The sequence below is a fragment of the Peromyscus maniculatus genome, chromosome 5 (genome assembly GCF_049852395.1).
Source record: "Peromyscus maniculatus bairdii isolate BWxNUB_F1_BW_parent chromosome 5, HU_Pman_BW_mat_3.1, whole genome shotgun sequence".
Lineage (NCBI taxonomy): Eukaryota > Metazoa > Chordata > Mammalia > Rodentia > Cricetidae > Peromyscus > Peromyscus maniculatus.
Genome location: NC_134856.1, coordinates 56,766,807 through 56,791,515, shown reverse-complemented (window position 1 = coordinate 56,791,515; position 24,709 = coordinate 56,766,807). Strand labels below are relative to the sequence as shown.

The 24,709-nt window shown below is 46.6% G+C and overlaps 2 protein-coding genes across 2 annotated transcripts; one reads left to right on the top strand and one right to left on the bottom strand.

Annotated features, from left to right (window-relative positions):
• Nucleotides 1-289: 289 nt before the first annotated feature.
• Nucleotides 290-16,297, bottom strand: Spata33 (spermatogenesis associated 33). Its single transcript, XM_006987409.4, has 3 exons — nucleotides 16,138-16,297; nucleotides 15,884-16,051; nucleotides 290-517 (listed from the first exon to the last, which is right to left on the bottom strand). Exons 1-3 carry the CDS (start codon nucleotides 16,172-16,174, stop codon nucleotides 306-308), a joined length of 417 nt encoding a protein of 138 aa, XP_006987471.1. The 5' UTR covers nucleotides 16,175-16,297; the 3' UTR covers nucleotides 290-305.
• Nucleotides 16,229-24,709, top strand: Chmp1a (charged multivesicular body protein 1A). Its single transcript, XM_006987408.4, has 7 exons — nucleotides 16,229-16,452; nucleotides 19,263-19,282; nucleotides 20,339-20,416; nucleotides 21,278-21,424; nucleotides 21,786-21,914; nucleotides 22,556-22,743; nucleotides 23,201-24,709. Exons 1-7 carry the CDS (start codon nucleotides 16,446-16,448, stop codon nucleotides 23,220-23,222), a joined length of 591 nt encoding a protein of 196 aa, XP_006987470.1. The 5' UTR covers nucleotides 16,229-16,445; the 3' UTR covers nucleotides 23,223-24,709.

Genomic DNA, 24,709 nt, shown 5'->3' with positions numbered 1-24,709 from the left:
AGGATTTTAAATGCCCACCCGAGTCACGGTGTGAGCTGCTGCCTATGTCTACCACTGCAGGCCTGGCTATTCCCAACACACACGCTAGTCAGACCTTCAGGACCTCCAGATTTCCTCTCTGAGGCCAGCCACCCTCTCCCCATCAAGCTGCCTCTGACTTTGGGAAAAACTAAAATAGTCACTGAGACAGAACTTCAAAGACTGGAGAAGGGCATTCAGCACCAGCACAGGGAAGGGTGGCCCTTCTGTCAGCCTAGCTGACGCTCAGATCACAGTAAACAGTCACAGCTAGCGGGAGCTCTCGTTTATTCTGTGTGGGGTTCATTATAGGCTGCTATTGTGCTGGGGCTCCTGTGTCGGTAGTAGGGGCCCCAATCAGCATGTTCCTGAATGGTTCTCTGATCTTCACTGTCAGGGATACCATAGCTGATTAGTGTCTCATTTGAGGCTCGAGTGACGATGATCTTCGGAATGACATTTCTCTTCTTGCTCGACTTTAGTTTTGTATCAGGTTTGTCTAGAGGGAAGAAAACATCCATCCATTTAGTGGGTGTGTGGAAACTTCTTCCACGATGAAGACAAGGCCTGTCTTAGATCCCAGCAAAGAAAACAGATTCATGGCCAGCAGGAAAAACAAAACAAAACAAACTGTGTCTGATGTTTCGATTCCAACACTCAAACATATTCACAGCTCACAGGGGCAGCTATGAGTGCTAGGTATACTCATGCAAGGAAGAAACAGAGGAGACTACATTTCATGAGCTGCAGGACAGCTTCAGTCTGACAAGCACAGGGATCTACATTCCTTTGAGTCCTCAATACAGACAAGCTAGGATCCCACCAACTCTGAGGTCTCTCTGTTCTTGAACTGTCAATTTTTGCTTGTTTGTTTGTTTGATTGATTTAGAGACAGGGTTTCTCTGTGTAGCCCTAGCTGTCCCAGAACTAGCTCTGTAGACCAGGCTGTCCTCGAACTCACAGAGATCTGCCTGCCTCTGCCTCCTGAGTGCTGGGATTAAAAGTGTGCGCTACCACCATCTGGCAATAGTTAGTTCTTAGACTGGCTTTTTCCCCAGATCTGGGGGCATGTCATTTACTAACTTCCAAGTGCTTCCAGCACACACGTTCAGGAGCAAATGAGCAGAGAGGATTTTAAATGCCCACCCGAGTCACAGTGTGAGCTGCCACCTGATGTCTACCACTGCAGACCTGGCTATTCCCAACACACACGCTAGTCAGACCTTCAAGACCTCCAGATTTTCTCTCTGAGCCAGCCACCCTCTCCCCATCAAGCTGCCTGATCAGCTAGAAGAAAGTGATCTACCTCTGAAGTTAGAGGGCTCAGGTCTCCAAAGAATTCCAACTTGTAAAACCTTTCTGTTCAGAACTTTATGGGTCAGAATGTTCTAGAAAGAGGCATCCCTAATACTGTCCACATTTTCACATTCTTTCTGAGGTTACAGGAAGTATATAACCCCCCAAAAGCCATAGGATACGTATGTTAAATGGTAAATACACAAACAGTCCAGGAGGTAGAGCTGCGGCCTTTAATCCCAGCAATCCCAGGAGGCAGAGGCAGGATCTCTATGAGTTTGGGGTCAGCCTGGGCTACAGAGCGAGTTCCAGGACAGTCAGAGCTGTTACACAGAGAAACCCTATCTCAAAAAACCAAATAAATAAATAAATGAACAAACAAATAAATGTTGAGCAAGGCATGGTGGTGCACACCTTTATTCCAAGAACTGGAGGAGGCAGAGGCAGGCAGATCTCTGCCAGTTCAAGGCCATCTTGGTCTACAGAGTGAGTTCTAGGCCATCCAGGGATACATAGTGAGATCAAAATATTCACGATTACAATGCATGCATAGCACACATGAGGCCCTGGGTTCAACCCTCAACTCCTACCACACAAAATCATATACACAAAAATAGCTGGGTGTGGTAGCATAGGCCTTTAATCCAAGCACCTGGGAGGCAGAGGCAAGAGGATCTCTGTGAGTTCAGGAACACCCTGGTCTACACAGAGTTCCATGCCAGCCCAGGAAGCATAGTAATACCCTGTATCAATCAATCAATATCATTGAACATGGAGAAGTCAAGCTTGTGCCTACCTGGAGCCTTCACCCCATTAACCCGTCTGTGGTACTGGATGGTACTCCGCACACCACTAAAGGAGAAAGGTAAACACTAATCCAGCTACAAACTCTTCCATCAACAATGGTGACCTGCATGCAAGATGAGCTAGTGCAACAGTGGCACAGAGCTTGAGGGAGCAACCAACCACTATCTGATTGGATTTAAGGCCCATCCATGAGATGGAACTCACCACTGACACTGCTCCGGTGGCCAAGAACATGAGACTAGATTGGCCAGGGATCTAGGGGCTAGATTGTAGGGCTAAATACTGCTGCTTTCCCAAAGGAACATGGGGGGAGGAGATCCTAACAACATTCTGTCATGCTCGATGATCATCGTCTTGCTCAGTCATCATTAGAGAAGCTTCCTCCTATAGTAGATGGGAATACATATAGAGACCCACAGCTGTGCAATGTGCAGAGAATGAGAGACATTGGAACACTCAGTCCTAAACTGAATGTCTCCATCAATTCACTCTCCTCAGGACTCAGGGAATCCTGTGGAAGAGGAGCTAAAAAGACTGTAAGGGCCAGAGAAGAAAGAGAAGACCAAGGCAACAAAGCCTTCTAAACACACCAAGACCAATGAACAGGTGAATTCACAGAGAATGTGGCAGCATGCACAGGACCAGCACAGGTCTGAGCCTGACAGGGGTCCCAGCACTGAGAGAGAAGGGAAGTAGACAAAAGCCACATTCTTAACCCAGAAGCTATCTCCAGTTGATAATTGCTTGTAAATGAGAAACTAGTTTTCTCCAATGGAGCCTCACTGGATATGACAAAGTACTCATAAGGCTAGGTTCCATGCCCAACAGTAGATGGCCAACACAAAATGAATCCAGTGGCATTTCTGGAGTTTCTTTGTCTCATCATGCTTTGTCAGGGCATTTTAAAATAAACAAAAAACAAAACAGCAAAACAAAAACCTTACAATTCCTTTGTGTTTTTATGAGATTTCTGTGTGTGTATATGTGTGTCTCTCTGTTTATTTATGTTTCTTGAACTTTTCTTTGGCTCTTTTTCTTCTGTTTATTTTGCCCTATTACAGTTTGTTTGTTTTTATGTTATCTATTTTTTTGATGCCTGTTTGTATCCTAATCAGAAGAGAAAGAAAGGGTGTGGATGTGAGTGGGTAGAGAAGTAGGGAGGATCTGGGAGGGGTTAGGGAAGGGGAAACCATAATCAGAATATATTGTATTAGAAATATATTTTCAATTAAAAAATACAGGAAATAAATAAAACAAAAATAAAATACTGCACATGCTTGATTCATGAGCTTCCAGACAGATCACATTCCTATACCATCCATGGAACAGAGGCTGTTCTTTTACCTGCCTTCTGGGCTGTACACACACAGCCCTGGGCCCTATGCCTATTTGGTGTTCCCATCCTTTGTGTGACCAATTCCATTTGTTGTAAATAGTTTATTTCTAATTTTATCTCTCCCCCCTCTCTCTCTCTCTCTCGTGTGTGTGTGTGTGTGTGTGTGTGTGTGTGTGTGTGTGTGTGTGTGTTACTTCTTTCTCATTTGCTGTGACCAATGCCTGACAACAACTTAAGGGAGGGGTATATTTTGCCTCATGGTTTAAGAAGGGATACAGTCCACCATGTCTGGCAGGTATGGCCATGGGAGCATGAGGCTGCATTCAGTGCTTCCACCTACACGCATAGTGAATCTTATGTAGTTAACCCTATCTAGAAACCTTCTCACAGACATGTCCAGAGGTTTGTCTCCTAGGTGACTCTAGAGCAGTGGTTCTCAAGCTTCCTAATGCTGTGACTTTAATACAGTTTCTCATGTTGTGTGATGCCAAAACATGAAATTATTTCTTTGCTATTTCATAACTGTAATTCTGATACTGTTATGAATCTTAATGTAAATATCTGGTGTAAATGGAGTTTCTCTGTCCTGCCCTGTCCCACAGCCACTTCCAAATAATCACTCAGAAGCTTATATTAATAATAAATGCTTGGCTGGTAGCTCAGGCTTATTACTAACTAGCTCTTAGCATTAAATTGACCCATAATTCTTACCTTTGTTTAGCCACGTGACTTGGTACCTTTTCTCAGTATAACATTCTCATCTTGCATCCTCTACATCTGGTTGGCGACTCCTGACTCTGCCCTTTCTTCCCAGCATTCTTACTCTAGTTGCCCTGCCTATACTTCCTGCCTAGCTACTGGCCAATCAACATTTAATTAAACCAATTTAAGTAACAAATCTTTACAGTGTACAAGAGGATTATTCCACAGCATTCCCCCTTTTTGTCTAATTAAAAAGGAAGGTTTACCTTTAACATAGTAAAATTATATACAACAAAAACAGTTATTAAGTAAGAATTACAGTAACACAATATAATCCATTTTTATTTGGCAAAATTAGAGAAAATAATTATCTCTCTTATCTTGGTGAGTCCAAAGTTTTGTATCTAATATACTTTCTATTATAACTAAGGAAATTATAATTATAACTATTTAGTCTTCAACTTCATCAAAGACCCCAGAAGGGTGAAATGTTACCTAATGACAGGGACCTCAAGCTGGCTGGACAATCACCCAAAGTTCCTCTGCATCGTTGAGGCATCAAACTCTAGCATACAGGCCTAGCATGTCTGACAGACATTTTTTGGAAGCAGGAAAATCTGAAGGACTGTCCTACCCTGTCTTGTCAAAGTTCAGCAGTCACTTTTCTTTATGTTCTGTCTGTCCAGATTAGACAGTATACTGTCAGCAGCTGAGGCAAGGGCAGTCTCTTTGTCCACATGGCTAGCTTTTGTCATTAAAAAAAAACAAAACAAAACTAGGGGTTGGGGATTTAGCTCAGTGGTAGAGCACTTGCCTAGCAAGCACAAGGCCCTGGGTTCGGTCCTCGGCTCTGGAAAAAAAAAATGAGTGATGTAAAAAACCAAACTCCATATGGAGTTTCTTCAATGCTCATCATCTTCTCTGGAGTAGATTTGTGCTTCTAGGTGCAGACATGTCTCACTGTCACAAAAAGCCTAAGTTATTAAGACATTTTAAATGCCATATTCTGTAGGTCTTTGAAGTGTTTGAAGAGTACCTATCTGAAATATATCTCTGTATACCAAGAAAGCCTAACTAACATGACTCTAAGTTGGCTATTATAGATGACGATTATTTTGTATTTCTTAATTATATATTACATTTTTAAATAAGCTGCATAAACTTAATACCCTAAATAAGAGTAACTTTTTCTGTGTGAATGTGCAAAAAACAAAACAAAACAAAACTGTTGTGTAACTTAGATCATGGCATGCTGGTGCTGATTCCTCCCACTTGGTTCCCTGAGAGTCTAGTCTTGTGGTGGAAGCATGTTTACCATCAGCTCTGGGAGGTTTCCAGGTCCATGCCACCACTGAGTAGCATGCCACCACTGAGTAGCATGCCACCACTGAGTAGCATGCCACCACTGAGTAGCATGCCACCAGCTGCTTATAAACACCATTTAAGTGTTTGGCAGCAGGGCCTCTCAAAAGAGCCACCCATTTTTGCAGCTAACACTGAGCCAGGAAGCTGTCTCTTAAAGGAGCAATGCCTCTGTTCACCACCAGCAAACAGAGCCCACTCGAGAAAAGGCAGTTATCAAGAAGCTGTGTTTTACTCATTTTTGTATGTTTAGAAACTTTCTGTTAAGCTTTCTCAGGTTTTATGTGGAACTCTTGCCCCACGCTGGGCACCATATGTAAACAGTTTTTTTCTCTGTCCTACCTCATTCCACAGCTGCTTCCAAATAATCACTCAGAGAGTTATATTAATTATAAATGATCAGCCAATAGCTTAGGCTTGTTACTAGCTAACTCTTACACTTAAATTAACCCACATTTCTATTTATACTTTGCCACATGGTACCTTTTCTCAGTACAATATTCTCATCCTGCTTCCTCTGTATCTGACTGGTAACTCCTGATTCCACTCTTCCTCTTCCCAACATTCTTAGTTTGGTTGCCCCACCTATATTTTCTGCCTGGCTACTGGCCAATCAGCATTTTATTAAACCAATTCGAGTGACAAATCTTTACAGTGTACAAGCAGATTATTCCACAGCAATCTGGTATGCATGATATCTTATACATGACCCCGCCCCCAAAGGGGTTGTGACACACAGGTTGAGAATCACTAGTCTAGATTCTGTCAAGTGATAGTATTAACCACCACAACTTTACTGGACAGATTATTAGAAGTAGAACCTCTGGATCAAATTGTATGTTTTCAAATTGTGGCAAGTATTATCAAATTAACTGGAAGAAGGGACATGGTAGCACACACATGCCTGAAATCTCAGCATTTTCAATTCCAAAGCCAGCCTAAGTTACCCAAGAGACCCTTCCTCAAGCAAAAAGCATCATATTGGAGCTGGGATGTAGCTCCATGGTAGACTGTATTGCTTACCATGATTAAGGTCCTAGATTCAATCTCTAGCACCAAAAAACATATCAATTTATGTTCCTGTCAGAAGACTATAAATAGAGCTGTGTGAGGTATCTAAGAAAGTGTAGACAGGAACGGCAGAAGTTCAAGGTCATCTGTGTAGCCTTGGCTGTCCTAGAACTTGCCCTGTATACAGGCTGGCCTCAAATTCAGAGATCCACCTGCCTCTGCCTCCTGAGTGCTGTAATTAAAAGTGTACCACCACTGCCCAGTTTTTTTTTTTTTTTTTTTTTTTTTTTGGTTTTTCAAGACAGGGTTTCTCTATGTAGCTTTGCGCCTTTCCTGGAGCTCACTTGGTAGCCCAGGCTGGCCTCGAACTCACAGAGATCCTCCTGGCTCTGCCTCCCGAGTGCTGGGATTAAAGGCGTGCGCCACCAACGCCCGGCCACTGCCCAGTGTTTTATAGAAAGTTTGAGGCTAGCCTGGGATACATTAGGCTCTGATACTGTTTCAGAAAGACTACAAGCTAAAAAAAAAAAAAAAAGTTCTCTGTTGTTAATTTATAAATCATTTTACTCATCTTAATTTAATGCTTTTAGTTTGTTTTGTGACATTTTTCTTTCTTGAGATGGTCTCACTCTGTAGCCAGGGCTGGCCTAGAACCCACAATTTTCCTTCCTTAGCCTCCCCAGTGATAGGATTATGGCTATGAGTTACCATTCTCGGCTCTTTCGTTTTTCAGTCGTTTTTTAGTTTTATGCACATGACTGCTTTGTTTGCATGCATGTCTGTGTATCATGTGTGTTGCCTTGTGCCTGTGGAGGTCAGAAGAGGGCAACAGACCCACAGGGACTGGAGTTATAGACCATTGTGAGCCACCATGTGGTTTCTACCATGTAGGAGATTCAAACTGAGATCATCTGTCGGGAGGAGCAGCCAGTGTGCTCTTAACCACTGAAGCGTCTCTCCAGCCCCTAGTTTCTTTTTAAGTTTTTTTAACCCTGTGTGACAGCTGGTTCTTTCCCTCTACCCTGTGGATTCCTTGGGTATCATTCAGGTCCCCAGGCTTGGCAGTCAGTGCCTTAACCTGCTGAGCTATCTTGCCAGCTCCAGTTTGTTTATTTAGAGCAGTGGTTCTCAACCATCCTGATCCTGCGACCCTTTAACACAGTTCCTCATGCTGTGGTGACCCCCAACCATAGAATTACTTTTGCTGCTACTTCCTAACTGTAATTTTGCTACTGTTATGAATCATAATGTAAATATTTGATATGCAGGAGAGCTGATATTCGACCCCTATGAAAGAGTCATTTGACCCCTCAAAGGGATCAAAACCCACAGAATGAGAAGTGCTGATTTAGAAACATGTGCCGGGTGTGATGGAACACACATCTTTAATCTCAGCACTCAGGATACAGAGGCAAGCAGATCCCCCATATTTCATTATGTACTAAAGCTACAAAATGAGACTCTGTCAGAGAGAGAGGGGAAGAAGGGGGCAGGGTATCATGCATCATTTTTAGGGTTCTTATTTTTCTCTGTGTGGTGGTTGTGTTTCATTTATTTTCTTTTTTGTTTTGTTTTTGCCATGTTAGGGTTGGAACCAGGGCCAACATGTGCTAGGAAAGTATCATACCATTGAGCTATATCCTAACCACTAGGATTATTTATCTATCTAACCATGTAGCCCAGGCTGTCTAGAACTCAAGATTCTCTTGCATCTGCCCCAGAATGCTGGGAATATAGACATAGCACCTGAATTAAGATTCTTGCTATACAATACCTGCACCGCTTATTTAATTTTTTTGAGACAGAGTCTTACTATGCACCACCATGCCTATATGTCCCCCACTCTCTCTCCTCTCTCCTCTCTCTCTCTCTCTCTCTCTCTCTCTCTCTCTCTCTCTCTCTCTCTCTCGCTGGGCAGTGCCTTATTAATGCTAGTCAAGCATTTTATTTTTGAGCCACAGTGCCATCCTTAGCTATTTTATTACTGCATAACAAATTACTTCAAGGTTGGTGGCTTTTATCCATGCCCATACTTTGTCTTTGTGCCCCAGAAATTCAGGCACAGCTTGGCTAAGATTCTGCTCAAGGCCTGAGTCTACATTCTCATGTACAGATTGGATTAGGGTCAGAGTTTCTTTGTGGCTCAAATACTGAAGTCCCATTTCCCCCGATTGCTGCAAGCTGCAAAAATATATGAAGTGGGATTTCAGCTGATTATGACAAGCTAACACCTGGAAGAAGCCAAGGGCCTTCCAGAGGTCAAGCTGAGGCTCAATGTGATATTGGCTTTTGATTGTTAGCTGTTTCCTACTATAAGTTTCTCGTGTGCTGTTGTGGCTTTTCCATCATTTATTGGGTACCATTTCCCCTCTACTAAAGGACTATTTAGATAACCTTCTGTGCAGTAATGAAGCCAGGATTCCTAATTTCAGGCCTTTCTGTCATTATCATCATTAGCGGCATCCTGCCATGACCATATCCAGATGGATTAAAGTATCTTATCTGAGATACCTCACAGATTCTCTAAGAACAGACTTAAGCATACAGACTGTTTGAGAAAGCCTGGCAGATGTGCTAATTAAGCTTAACTTTTTCCCTTTCCAAAGTCTTATCTCTAGTTTTAGATCCACCCTTAGCAATTAACTCAGAACTAAAGGGTTCCAACTTACAGGTACATCTAGCTGTGACAGAAGTTGCCTAGCCAAGTTGCCTAGCAACCGAGCACACTCCCCCCCCCCCCCCCCCCCCGCGCCCTGCCAGAAACTGCGGAAGCAGAGATAGCTTAAAGAGATAATGTCCAAGGGATAAAAGGCAGTTTTATTTTCAGAGAGGGACGAGACAGAGAAGAGATAATAGAATGGAAGAACTAGATGGGTAAGAACTAGAGAGGAACAAACTGAGACGGGGAAGAACTAGATTGAAGGGCTAGAAGAGAGGACTAGAGGAACGAGATAGAAGATGAGGAAAAGCCAGATGGGGAAGAACAAGGTGAGAAAGAAGGAGATAGAAAAGGAGCTAAGATGGGAAATAACTAGATGGATGAGAACCTAGATGAGGCGGAGCTAAGATGAAGGAATTAAGATAGAACTTAGAGGGGACAGCAGATTAATGTAGAGAGAAATCAGGCAAGAAAGGAGCTAGATATGAGAGCAGAGTCATTGCTGTCGAGAGAGAGAAGTGACTGAGAAGAATAAAGTGAATGGACTAAAGAGTTTCGTGTATGGAGATTCATTTCTTATTGTCAAAGATGAAATTATCAGATGAGTATAGATTCTTCCTAGACCTTGGGAGAGGACTATCGAGGGGCTGGACCCCCATAGTCCTCTTTACCCGATAGCTATGATCAGGGGTTGCTGGAGCTTCCAGAGGCCCACAACCTCTGCCTGTGATGGTGGGGACTGTTTTGAAATAGGCTTCTGCTATGTATCTTTATCTGGCTTCAAACTTGAGAGGATCTTCCTGCTTTAGCATCTAGAACGCTGAAATCACAGGCGTGCACTCTCAACACCCAGCTTGCCTGTGACTTTTTAGAAACAGGCTGAATTGTATTTTTCTTTTGTGTGCACATGTGTGTATGGGGGAGCACACATGCCATGCTGCAGGTGTAGAGGTCAGAGGACAACTTTTAGTTGTGTTTCTCTTCCTTCACCCTTGTGGGGCCCAGGGATTGAACTCAGGTGGTCAGGCTTAGCACCAAGCCCTCTGCCTATCTTCCCTACCTCTGTGACTTCTAAAGGCTGCTGTGGTCAGGTTGTGTATGGCCAGATAATCTCCATTCTGATTAAGTTAAGGTCAACTAAAAACTTAGCCATAGCAATGGCACTTCTTCCTTTGGGCAAGTTCCACCCTACTCAAGGAGAGATCACACAGGGTTGTTCAATGGAGGACAGGGATTTGAAGGTTGAACCACACTGTCAGACTGACTTCTAGCCTGTCAAGGTGGTGCACACCTTAGATCCCAACACTTGGGAGGCAAAGGCAGGTGGATCTCTGAGTTTGAGGCCAGCCTGATCTACAGAGTGAGTTCTAGGACAGACAGGACTATTTAGAAACCCTGTCTTAAAAAAATAACAAACAAAAAAAAAAAAAAAAAGGAAAAGAAGACAGATAGGTACTTCTACAGTGTCACGGAATACCTGATTGTACCTGATCTGATATTTGAGATGTTACTCTGGCCTCTCATATATATTGCTTTTAACTTTTTTTTTTTTTCCAAGATAGGGCTTCTCTGTGTAGTCCTGGCTGTCCTGGAATTCACTCACTCTGTAGACCAGGCTGGCCTCAAACTCAGAAATCTACCTGTCCCTGCCTCCCCAGGGCTGGGATTGAAGGTATGCACCATCACTGCCTAGTGCTTTTAACATTTTTTTTGAGGTAGTCTCAGACATCATCTGGATTGATGTCAAGCTGAGGTCTGTCTGTGTCAACCTCTTGACTGTTGGGATTACAGGCGGGAGCCACTAAACCTGGCCACAAATGATTTATTGTTTGTTGAGTTTTATAGTGTTTACAATATTTATAGTGTTTGGACAGATTTTTTTTGTGGCATATGTGTGTGTTTGTGTGTGTGCTTTTTGTTTTGTTTTGAGACAGGGTCTCTATAGTCACAGCTGACCTGGAACTCAAAGAGATTTCTCCTGCATCTGCCTTCTCATTGCTGAGGTTACAGGTGTTGCACCATCATGCTTATTGTGAGTGGATGTTTTTAGAGTGTGACATGTTCTTCACTACCACTTATGATGCCTTCCTTTCATTCAAGGCTTAGAAAGGTGCTCCTCTTTGAGGAATACAATTCAATTAGTTGAACTTATGCTCTTCCTGCTTCTAACGCCCAAGTCCTGGGGTTACAAGCATGCAGTACCAGGAATGTTGTGCAGTACTGGTGATAACCCCCAGGACAAGCAAGCTACCAACCCAGCCACATATCCAACTTCTACTTTTTTTGGGTTGTTTTTCTACACAAATTCTCATTATGTAGCTGGCCTGGAACTCACTATTTACCCCAATCTAGCCTCAAACTCACAATGATCCACCTGCCTCTTGCCTTCTGAGTGCTGGGATTAAAGGTGCACTACCAAGCCCTACACAACCTCCACTTACATTTTTTTTTTAACATTTTATGTGTATTGTTATTTTGACTGGGTGCAGTGCCTGCAGAAGCCAGAAAAGGGCCGGGAATCCCCTGGAACTGGAGTTACAGACAGTTGTGGGCTGCCATGTAGATGCTAGGAATTGAGCTCTGGTTCTCTGGAAGAGCAGCTAGTGCTCTTAAGCGCTGAGCCATCTCTCAGCTTCTCCCAAGTCCCACATTTTATATTCACACTTACTCTTGTGAAAATCATCTGTATGTAGCAAGAGGTCACACTCACATCACCTATGAAGTGTCAATTCTCCTGTGTAAGTTACATAAGCCTGCTCTTTTCTGCTGGTGTTTTGTGTCAGTGTTCTTGTATACTTACCCCCTCACACACACACTCCATTATTCTCCCTATTTTCTACAATTGGTATGCTTTTCTTATACTGGACTGTAATAATTAAATTGTAACTTTTATATTTTTAATTTTTTATTTTTTAAATACTCAGAATTCAGACAGTTGCAAAAACAGCAAGAAGTGGTCCCATGTTCCCTTTGCCCAGATTCTCCAGTGGTAGCATCTTAAATTAGTACAGTATCAACACCAGAAATTGCCATTGGTCCAGGGAGTGTACAGACATATGTCCATCTATGCACATGTAGCAGCTCCTTCTGAATAGGACATAGGATTCTTCCACCACAGAGGGCCCTTCCTGGTGCCCCTTCGGGTCACACCTGTTCTTGTTCTTTCACCCCTAACACCTGGTAACCAAGTCTGTTATCCATCTCTATAATTTTGTCACTTGGAGAGTATTCCCAAGAGAGTGATACAGAATGTGAAACTTTGGGGGTTGCCACTTTTTACTCACCATAGTTTGGGTTTGTTTTTTTAATGGTGCTGGAGGTGGGACCCAGGCCTTCAGCATGCGAGGCAACTGCTCTGCCACTAAGCTATAGTCCAGTCCAGAATCAATTATTATTATTATAATATCCAAACTGACTCTTAAGATGATCCAGCTCAGATCTACAAATTGCCTTTAGTTCATGAGCTACTTATAACAATCCCCTCCTTTTCTTTTTAAATTTTAAAGTGTATCTGTATATCAGACTATGGATTTGTGCATGAATGCAGTACCCACAGAGGCCAGAAAAGAGCTCTGATCTCTTGGAACTGAAATTAAAGGCAGTTGTGAGCCACCCAACATGGGTGCTTAGAACTGAACTCAGATCTTCTGGAAGAGCAGCACGAGCTCTTACCCATTGAGCCTCTCTCCAGCTCCTTTTATGTCTTTATTTGCTGAAGACATTGTGCCATTTGAGGGCATAGAACTACCAACATTCTATAATAGGCTGGTTGTCAATTTGTGTTGTGCTAATCTCCTTGTGTATATTTGTGGAATTTTCAATGTAAAAATACCTTAAACATACAGATATAGTATGTATAGTATAACACACCCCATCTACCAGCTGCCACAACGCCTTTCTTTTTTTTCTTTTCTTTTCACAGGGTTTTAGTATGTAGAACAAGCTGCTTGGAATGCATGACCCTCCTGCCTTGGCCTTCTGAGTCCTGGGATTATAGGAGTGCTCTATAACTGAGGGCCAAGCTTCTTCTTGACTCCACTATTTACCCCTTGTCTGACTATCCGGCTGTATAACAACTAACTCCAAAACACAGCAGCTCAAACAACTGCTTTCTCACTGCTGTGGGTCAGGAACTCAGGGCAGGCTTACCTAGACAGTTCCCACTTGAGGCCTCAGAAGTTGGTGCAGTGGGCTGTGTCCTTGGAAGACTTATCTGGCCTGCAAGTGCTGCTGCCAGCAACAGGCTGGGAAGCCTCAAAGGCCAGACCCTATAACTACTTCATGTCCACTCAAAGGTCCAGACACCAGGATGCCTAACTATGGTCCATCTCAGAGCCTCACAGATGGGCATCATGGGTCAGTTTTGCTTTGTTTTGTGTTTTGTCTTCATGTACATATGTGTACCATGAGCATGGCTAATGCTCACAGAGGTCAGAAGAAGGCATTGGCTCTCTTGGAATTAGAGTTGCAAATGGGTGTTAGGAACTGAACCTGAGTCCTTTGCAAGAGCAGCAAGTGTTCTTAACTGCTGAGCTAACTCTCCAGCCCCGATTTTATTTTGAGACAAAGTATCACATAGCCCAGGCTGGACTTGGAACACTCCATGTTATGATGGATCTCCTTGAACAGATCCTCAAGTGTTAAGATTAGATGCATATGCTACCATACCTGCTTTTATGTAGTGCTAGTGAAGGAAGCCAGGCCTTTGTGCTTTGTGCATGGTAGACACTCTACCAACTGAGCTATATTCTTAGTCTTCCCCCTTTTTGAAAACACAGGGCTTCACTATATGTCCAAGTCAGTCTCCTGAGTTGCTGGCACTACAACCCCATGCCCAGCCTGTTCACAGTTTTACAGTCATTTCCAAATGGACATTACAGCTCATGCCAGTAATTACATTACTTGGGGAGCTGAAGCAAAAAGGCTGTGATGAGTTCAAAGCATTTCATAGAAAGGGAGTCAGAATGGATATGGACATGGACATCTGACATCATGTTCTGAGGGTCCCTCCAGGGTCGCATGTGCGAGTGTCTTCTTCCTTGTTACTGCTGAGCTTGCTCCATAATCTTTTCTTGACCCGTCCTCACCGGCTTTTCTCTTCATGTCCACCTGCTTTTCCTCCAGAAGTGATGCTGTGTGACAGGTCTCACTGGTGGCTTTCAAATGGGTAGTTCCTTGCTGGCAAAGTCTTGTCTATTCTGATATCATAACGCTCCTCTGGCACTTCATAATTTGTAGAGCTGAACCCATCTTAGAGAGGCTGGGCAGGTGAAGCCTACCCCAGAAAGATTTCCTTGCCAACAGCAAAGCAAGGTCCCAAATCTCTCTTAAAAGTCAGTGTAATCTCCTGTGCCTATGACACCGGCAGCCTTCCCGATACCTTGGCACTGTGAAGGAAGACATCCCCGACACTGAGGATGCCACAATGAATCATGAACAGTTCTTGATGCCAATGACATGCTGTTGAGTGAACACGGTGGATGCCATCTCTGACCCTTCTTTGGTCAGACATCAAACCATTTGGTGAAAAAAATCTTGTTTAGTTGGCTTTTCTGTAATTGGCTAAAAGCACCCCGAGGGACAGGCATCACTTGAACCCCATCTTAGGCCTGCAGCCATTGCTGTGGCCTTCTATCCTCAAATGAAGGGGTACCTGGGTTTCAGTCCTAGCACCTGGATTTGAAACTGCCTCGGGCTGCATAGCATTCGAAGGTCTCATGGTGCCTGTGTCTGATTCACAGAGACTGCTTCTGCCTGTGCCTGGGCAGTCCTCTCTCATCCGACCCATTGTCCAGCCCCATCTTTCCCCTGCATCTCTTCAGAGAGCAGGTTCTACACTTTCTACCTCCAATCTTTCTGAATGTCTACTGCCCCTGCTTCTCTGGTTCCCAGCAGATTACAGCAATGAGCTTGGGGTAGGTCCCCCTAGGGTTCTGTTTTTCATACTGGCCTCCATTCTGGAAGCAAAAAGACCTTTTCCAATGCATACAGCTCCTAATACCGTCCTTGTCTTAAACCCTGAACAGTTATATCTCCAACAATCTAGGTGTTATAATGATGGAAGACTCTGTATTTAGGCTTTGTCCTGGTTTTGTGGTCTCATCACCAATTCCACAAGGAAGGTGTGGCCACATCGGGCTGCTATAAAATGAGTAAATATGCCAAACTGTTTGCCTCAAGGAAAAGTGGAATTGGCAGCAAGCTCACTTTCTGGATCTGCCAAATGCTATGCTTGAGTTTGTACGAAAAGAAACACTTTTGTCCCATCCACGATCCTTTCTTCCTCGGAATCCCTCCCACCTTTGTGCCAGGCTGAGGAAGACCAAGGCCTCCTCAGGAATCACACTCCAGCCTGGACAGTCACCCAACGTCCTGCTCCAAGCTGTAACACGCTGAAAGAATCACAGTGGAGCCAGAGGTCACCCAACCCTCCTGGGGGTCATTGTATGGATCATTCAGTAAGTTTCTTCTTAATTTTTTTTTTTTCCTTCTGAAACAGTCTCCGTATATACAGGATGCCCTTGAAATCCCTGCTATAGCCTATCATGGACTCAAACGATCCAGCTTAGTTGTGCTCTTGTTTACCGTACGGCACCAAGAATCCTGCATATTTACCGCCTGTATCATTAGAGCCTTAGAAATGGGCCCCATCCCAGATGCCTTGACGTGACAGGTCTCCTCGGGTCTCCTACCTTCAAAGGAAGAGGAAGGCCTTGAGTGCTTGGATGTCCCTGACGTGAACAGCAGGCTGTCGGCCGGGTGACTCAAGGCTTCCTTCTCAGAATGCCTGGACTCCTTCTCCATTACTTTCTCCTTAGACTTTGTAACAAAACTGGTAGAGTTCTTCTTTTGCTCCTCGACTGAAACACACGGATAATCAGTTAGACCTACACCCCACGGACGCCTGCTCGGAGGGCGGGCCTCGCCACCAGGCGGCGCCCTTTACCTTTCTTCTCTCTGGGTTTGCTTTTGGACAGGCCCATAGGTGACCCCGCCGCCCCAGCCGGCGGCCGTGGGGCCCAGTCACCCTAGCGACTCACAAAACCAACACTCCGCTTTGGGCGCTCGTTACCATGGCGACCGCGCGCCGCGCCAGACGCGCCCGAAGCCCCACCCAAGGCTCGGCGCCGTCTTCTCGCGAGAGCAGGCCGCGCGACCGGAAGCATTAGCGACCCCGGAAGTCCTCCCGGGCACCGCTGGTCCGTGCGATCTCGTCCCCTTCGCGGCCCCGAGGGGGGCACTACCCGACTGGCCATGGACGGTAAGGGGCCGTCACCTACCTTGGGTTCGGAGCGGGATTCTGCGGACACCCTGGCCTCAGCCCCATAACCCAACCGGAACGGTCCCCGGCCTCAGCCCCAGACCCCGCCCCTGGGCCTGGAACCCACTTGTCTTGACCCTATCTATATCCCGACTAGGATCCCCCCTCTGGCCTCAGGTCCAGACACCGACTAGGACCAGCCCTCGGGTCTACACCCCACACACCGACCAGAACCGATCCCGGTTTCTGACCCTTTACGTCAGAGCTGAAACCCTCTGCTGGGCTTCGATCCCGCAGTCCCAACAGGAACTACCTCCGGGTTCTTGACTGCAGCCCCCAGCCAGCAGCTACCCCGGGTCTTGTTCCTTACCCAGATCTCCCCAGGCCTGGACCCCAAACCCAGGGCCGAATCCCTGAATTTTGTACCAATGACCTCAGATCTGGTCCCTTCTAGCCACCTCCCCATTTGTTTTGTTCCTGCCTTGGGGACCCTGGAATATTGTCAGAAGGCACCAGAAAAGGTGGTGGTTTCATATTTTGACCCCTGAATAGTCCCCAGAGAAATAGGAGTAATTCATATACGAAGGACTTCAAGTACCAAGTAGTGGCTGTGGGTTCCCCCCCTAGCAGCTCCATGATACGGGAGCTTCATGTCCTGTTCTACCCCGACCCTTATAACAGGTTGGGAGGGAACCACCCCCAGAAATATGACTCACTCCCACCTACCAGTGTTCTGAGACTCCCAAAGACTCATGAGTGGACATTGCAGGTTTTGTGGGCTGGTGTGTAAGTTTTTGTTTGCGTGAGAAAGTCTTCCTATGTAGCGTTGGCTGGCCTGGAACTTACTGTGTAGACAGGCTGGCCTTGAACTCAAGAGATTTGCCTATTTCCGCCTTCCCAGTGCTGGGATTGAAGGTGTGCACAGCTGTAATGGAGGTTTTTGTTTGTTTGTTTGGTTGGTTGGTTGGTTTTTTGAGACAGGGTTTCTCTGTGTAGTTTTGGTGCCTGTCCTGGATCTCGAGCTGTAGACCAGGCTGGCCTCGAACTCACAGAGATCCACCTGGTTCTGCCTCCCGAGTGCTGGGATTAGAGGCGTTCGCCACCACTGCCTAGGCTTATAATGGAGTTTTTAAAAACTGTTTTCCAAAATGTAGAAAGCGATGTCACTGTCATGGCGGAAATACATAAGAATTCTATCCTTGGGTTCCTTGGAGAGAAGATGTAGTGCTCCAGTGTGTCTCAACAATAAAGAGTTTTTGCATCACAGTTCATTCTGCTCTTGAGAGGGAACTTTTTGTAGCTCACATCAGGTTTCTCCAGCTTTTTGTTTTTCAGAGTCCGGTCCCACTGGAGTCTAGATGAAAATACAGGCTGGGATGGGAGGGATTTGGCCAGTGTCCTAATGCTGATGAGATGACTGCGCCACACCTGGGTGACACTCCTCCTGTCACTGTGTCAGGCGACTTTTGTACCAGTCAGCTGTGGCAGCTCTGGCCATAGCTAGTGCCTGCACACAGAGTTCACTGTACCCCAGCAGGTCTCTGCTGGGCCTTGTTTTGCATTTGCAGACAGACCATCAGTGCCTCCTTCTGGACTGGTAGGGTGAGCCTTTTTAGGAATCAAATATCACAGCACTCTGTGATGTCGAAACAGCCAGTTACCTGGTGTGGTGGCTCACAGCTGCAGTGCCAGTCTTAGGCGCTAGAGACAGAAGGATCAGGAGGTCAAAGTGTCCCCATCCTTGGCTACCTAGGGAGTTTGAGGCGAAATCCTGCCTCAAAACATCGAAAATAAATAAATAAACAAGAAATTGTGTTTACCTGTCTCAAGTTTGTGAATGAACAGCAGGTTTGGTTAGCAGTTAATTTTTAAAATTTTAAAAACATTCGGATTCCTTCCTTGGCTTAGTCCAGTTAGGGACAGTGTGCTGGGCATGATGCTGTGGCTTAGAAATGGCATCTGTCGTGGAGTAGTAACCTCTTCGACCTATGGCTGACCACCTTACCTGTTTTATCTACTGGCCTCTGGCAAGATAAAGGAAAGGCTATGCAAAACCAACTGTTGGGGCCTGGAGAGATGGCTCAGCCATTAAGAGCACTGGCTGCTCTTCCAGAGGACCTGGAAGCTCACAGCTGTCTGTAGCTCCACTTCCAGGGGATCTGACACCTTCACACCAATGCACACAAAATAAAGTTTTTTTTAAAAAAAACAGAGCCAATAAAGACTTTAAAAAACAAAACAAAAACTGTTAAATACTAAAGATTAAGTTTAGTATTAGCTGGGTGGTGGTGGCATACATCTTTAATCCCAGCACTTGGGAGGCAGAGGTAGGCGGGTCTCTGTGAGTTCGAGGCCAGCCTGGTCTACAGAGTGAGTTCCAGGAAAGGTGCAAAGCTACACAGAGAAACCCTGTCTCGAAAAACCAAAAAAGAAAAAAAAAAAAAGTTTAGTACTAAAGACAAAGAATGCCATGTGTCTTTTGTAAAGGTGAGTGACTTGTAAGCCGCCATCTCCATTCTCACCGTGGCCAAGAGCTGCATGCATTACCTTATCTATCCTTAAAGTAACCCTTTGAGGTTGGCTGGTGCTATTCTTGTGGTTAGGGTCTTTGTTGGGTGGAGCTCTTGTTCTAACTAGTCTGTCTTCTGACTCCACTGTGGGGCCTCCCAAATGCCCCAGGCAAGCCCCATCCATGTCTGTCTCCTGTGGGCCAGCATCTTCAAGTACCTCACTGGGTCCTCTTGCTTAGTGGATGCGCTACTTGTTACATTTTTTAAAAGTTCTTAAGCTATTTCTTTCTGTCTTTGCAGATACCCTGTTCCAGTTGAAGGTTTGTACAAAACCACCATTCCCTAGTCCTGTCCTGACAGCTAGTGAGTCAAGACAAGAATTATAGCGGCGCTTGGAACCCAGATACCCAAAGTCATGGGCAAATTATCACTGAACGACTGCCACGCAGGGCTCAGGCTGCTGACCAGAGACAGGATCATTCTTTGGTTTTGGCTAAGTAGAAATAGATCACTCAGACTTGTCTGTGATGACTAAGTGTATTATCTTTAAGAAACACAACTGGAGTGGTATGCACATGGCTTGATGTTTTCATAAGCATTTAAAACCACAGGCTGGAATTTAAACACACTTGGAGAATTGTATGGGCAGCTGAAAGTGCCTCCCGGGGCGATGTTTGTACCTACCTCATAATCTATGGCATATTTCTGCCACTTTAAATGCCTTACAAATGACAGTCAGGGTTAACTGTATCTTGTTTCTTTCTCTCTGGCTCCAAGGGTCTGGGCAGGAGTGAGGTTACAAGCTGCTGAACACAGTTTGTGTCACCCTGAAGCAGGGCAGTGTTTGAGCCTCGTTTACTAGTGGCCAGGATCTGGTCTCCAGCCCTGAGTTATGTTGCCAGAGGGGTCGTGAATATGTTGACATTGTTTTCTCTTGGTGGCAAAGAAGTGAGGAAGCTGTATATGCAGGATTCTCAATAGCAGCCCTGCAGATCCACTACTCAGGTAGCCTGGAAGAGGTTCTCATGTGGCTTTTCTGTGAGTTCAGCCTTTGAGAAGCAGGAACAGAGTTGGTGAGAGTTGCCTTAATGGCCTTCCACTCTAGAAGAGATGTTAGAGGTGATGGACGTTGTAGGAAACCTATTGTAGCCTCCTCCTTGCACACAGGGCCTCAGAACTGGGGGAGGGGGTGTGTTTCTTTCCTGATTCTGTTGTACTTTCTCACAGCCCCACCAGAGTCACCAGGACTTACATTTTGAGGCTTTGTGCCTTATTCGCAGGGTTGGTGAAGGAGGTACAGAGGAGGAGGTTCAGGGAACAGGGCCTAGAGGCTGGCCTCCACCTGTGCATCTCAGGCTGTTATGGTTTCTGTTCAGTTCACAGCGAAGCAGCTAGAGAAACTGGCCAAGAAGGCAGAGAAGGACTCCAAAGCCGAACAGGCCAAAGTAAAGAAGGTGTGTAAGTTCTCTGGTTTGGGTTCTTTTCCCCCATGCCCTTTATTTTATTTTACTTCACTTATGTTATTTTTGAAGTTGAGCACTGTGGCCAGGCTAACCTCAGACTTGAGCTGCTCCTGCCGCAGCTATCGATTGGTAGGACTACACGTGGGGACCACCACACCCAGCTTTGTTTCCCTCTGTGCTGCCTTAATGTCTTCTTTTGTGCCAGACACTTGCTACGTTGTGATTTAGCCCTCACTGATGCAGAGTATGGATGCATTTGCTTTCATACCTGAGACAGGCAAGCACGAGGGGAGGTAATAGCCCTCCTCCCCTCCCCGCCCACAGAGATGTCCAGAGCAGAACAGGTGCATGACCATCACTCTTCCTTCTTCCTCCAGCATCCTCCGTCTGCAGGTGCGGCCTTCCGGCTGTCCCTGCTCCAGTGTCGTCATTTTCAACTGGCTTTCTTTCCTGTTGGACTGCTGCCCGGAGTGTCAGGATCTGGGAGAGGCCTTGATGTTGGGGGTGGGCTCCGTAGGGGTGGGCAGAGGTGGAACTCACTGGGCCTTTAGCAGGAAGGGGTCCTCTGCCTAAAGATAGACAGAGCAGAAGGTGAAGTAGCATGGCTGGTATAAGAGCAGACCTTCGGCTAAATCTTGTGCAGCTCTTTAGTGTTGCTTCAAGGCAGAGTAGCTCCAAGGCTATGGTTCTTGGTAACGACACACTGCGTTTTTACAAAGCTCATGCATTTCTGAGGAGTACCTGGGGAAAACTGAAAACCTCCTACCCTTTCCAATGGTAAACCATACCCTGTAAGCATATGCAGGCTTGCTTACAAATGTTCCTCCATGAACATTTCCCTATGATTCTTAGGCCCTTCAGCAGAAAAATGTGGAGTGTGCCCGTGTATATGCTGAAAATGCCATCCGCAAGAAGAATGAGGGTGTTAACTGGCTCCGGATGGCCTCCCGTGTGGATGCAGTAGCCTCCAAGGTGCAAACAGCTGTGACCATGAAGGGGGTAAGTGCTAGACTGTGGTGCCATGTGGCCCGCATATGTTGTAGGGTATACTGAGTGGAAGGAAGCTGGACCAGCAAAGAACCTAGGCATCAAGGAGTGCTGGACACAGGAAGGCCTTAGGAAAGCCTGGATCCCATAGCATCATCCCACAACAGACTGGAAGTTACATGGACCTCTTGGTTCCACATCAGAGATTCCCTTCAAAGTTGAGAGACCCATAGAACACTGTGTCATCAACTGCATTCAGTAGCTGTGTGTTGAGACTCTGGGGTCCCATCAGAAAATTCTGATAACCTGTCCCTCGTTTGCAGCCCTTGACTGTCTTTATCTCTGTTCTTATCCCTAATCTCTTCTATCCCAGGTGACCAAGAATATGGCACAGGTGACCAAAGCTCTGGACAAGGCACTGAGTGCCATGGACCTTCAGAAGGTGTCTGCAGTGATGGACAGGTTTGAGCAGCAGGTGCAGAACCTGGACGTGCACACATCGGTAGGTGGCCATTGTAGTGTGGCTGGACAGGGTCAGGGTGGCTGGACTGAGCTGGACAAGACCTGGAGAAGGAAGGGGATGGGACGCCAGCCCTTTCTGGGGATAGACAAGCACATGATAGACAAGCACACAGGGGCGCAGAAGGGTCCCTGAACCAGGTGGACCCAGAGGTGGAACTGGCTGGATATGGGCCAGGAAGGGCCAAGGGGGCCAGGCAAAGCTTCCTAGAGAGAACCCTGCGAAGAGAAAGCAGTGTGGAGAGAGAGCCAGAACACAGTGGGGTTAGGGAGACGGCTCAGGACAGGGTGCTCCTGTGCAAGCCTGGGGGCCTGAGTTTGGGTTCTTAGCATCCACATGAGAGCTGGGTGCGTGCCAGTCTTAGTGCTGGAGCCAAGACAGATGAATCCCAGGGCTTTGCCGACCCGGCAGCCTGGCCGAAATGGGGAACACTAGGTTTAGTGGGAGGCCTTGTAGAACGCAGGATGGAGAAGACACCTGATGTTAGCCTTTGGCCTTCACATGAGCACATACGTATATGCATGTGTACACCACACATGTCCACAACAAACAAAACAGCTGTAGTGTGCTTTATGGTGCCATGGGCTCTGTGGCCGTATTGCTCAGAATGACCCTCTCCTCAGGTAATGGAGGATTCTGTGAGCTCTGCCACCACACTGACCACACCTCAGGAGCAGGTAGACAGCCTGATTGTACAGCTTGCTGAGGAAAATGGCCTGGAGGTCTTAGACCAACTCAGCCAGCTTCCAGAGGGTGCCTCTGCTGTGGGCGAAAGCTCTGTGCGCAGCCAGGAGGACCAGCTGTCTCGGAGGTACGACCTAATGAGGGAATATCGTTATACTTGCTCTAGTGTCCTGTCTAGGGGGAAGGTTCGGGACCCTAAGGATTTTGGTGGCTGGAACCCAACACGTGCCATCACATTTGATGGGACTGTTGGGAAGGCGGAGGGAGAACCCTGTGTCTGCCGGGACAGTCCCCTTACATCAAGATGCTGCAGTCAGTCCTCTGTAACCAGCAATTGGTGCCAGATGTGTGACCACACATCTGTCTACACATAGCTCACTGGAGAAGGGAGTTCTGTGCCCTCCCAAGAATGTCACACTATGTGGCTATTTCTGGCATCTTTCCACATATTATCCCAGGACAACTTTGAAAACCTGAGTCTAAGTGGGTCCTCACTTCTGGGTTCACGTCTAGCACTTGTAGACAGTATTTTAAATACCTCTGTCCTTTACCTTTCTTACCAGAATCCTTTTTGTTGGTTCCAGGTTGGCTGCCCTGAGGAATTAGCCTGCCCTTGGCAGGGGCCGCCTCCCTGTCCTGTGATGTGCTGGAGGCTTCTGCCCCACCCTGCGCCACTTTCTCCAGCCCTTCAGAGTTGCCTTGGCTCTTTTCCAACCTGTCAGGCTGGCCGCCTTAGAACTGAGCCTTAGGTTGAGCAGTGGCCTCTGTCCTGGTATTGAATTTGCACAAATGTATGGGTGACTTTTGTGACTGTGGGCCACAGCTGGAAGATGGCAAGCTCTGTTTTGTCCTCTGGCTGCGTGGAGTTGGCAGGGTTGGCCAGCAGATGTGTGGACTTGCGCCCAGTGCTTCGGGGCCTTCTGATTCCAGTGACTGCCCACCTGCTACATGCTGAGGCTGTCAGGGTCAGAGCCGCTCCTTTGCCAGGCAGCTCTTGGGGCCCTCTCCCCCCACCTCTGCAGACAGGAAGTCCTATTGTGTGACAGCCCTGAGTGGGTTCCTGTGGACTTTGGTGTACCAGAGATGGCCAGTGCCACCAACATTGACTGGGGACCTTTACAGATGGTTGCTCTTCTCCGTCTTCCCAGGGCTGAGTTCTTGGCTACCACTGCCAGCTGGCTGAGTCTGCCCAGGCCTTCTTCTGTCCCTCGGCTCCCTTCCCCAGCCCACAGGAACAGAACCGGTTTCCCCTCTCAAGGGCAGGTGTTCCCTCCCCAGAGTTTCTCCCTTCCTCAGCAGCTGCCTCTGGAAGAAAGGACTTGGGGCTGGGCGGTCTGCCTCATGGCCCTGGGCCTCCCTCCAGGCCTCTGTAGAGCCGCTCACTCTTGAATGTGAGTCCCCTGACTCCTCTGTCATTTTAGATACAGGCCGCTGCCTTTCTGCCTTCTCCAAGGGAAAGCCAGGGTGGCTAGCAAAGGGGACCTGGGACAGTCCCCCTTGGCTGTGGTCAGCTTTTACATCTTTAGCAGTGGCGAAGCTGGCAGGAAGCAGGTGATGAGGCTGATGGTGGTGGCCTGAAGGCTGTGTGCACAGGCTGCTGTTTTATTTTTCTGTCTCCTCAAGTTTACTCATGTTCTTGAAATTCGTGGTGATTTTGTTCTTTTGCCAAAGTAGAAAGCACACAGCAGATGGGGTGTGTTTGTCCCAGCCCTCCTCACAGGCCGAGCAGTGCATACTACCTACAGGGTTACACAAACTTGGAGACTTGACCTGGACTCCCTGTGTTTGGTCTTTTCTGTTCTGCACTTTGGGACCCCTCAGTGTTCCACATTACAAGTTGATGTTGGGGGTGGGGGCTGGAATTATTGGCCCTGGGTGTGGAAACCAAGATACTAACTACCCATGGGCCCCTCAGGCTCCCTGAAATCAACCTACATGACAGGTGTTGAGAGGAGCTGCAGTCTCAGGAACAGCCTGTGAGCTCCCTGGGTCCTGGAGGGTGCAGGGTTTGTGGAACACTAGTAGATTTGGGGGTGCTGGGTTGGGTTCCTCAAAATGCTGTCGTAAGTAAATAAATTGATTGTTGGAGAGTT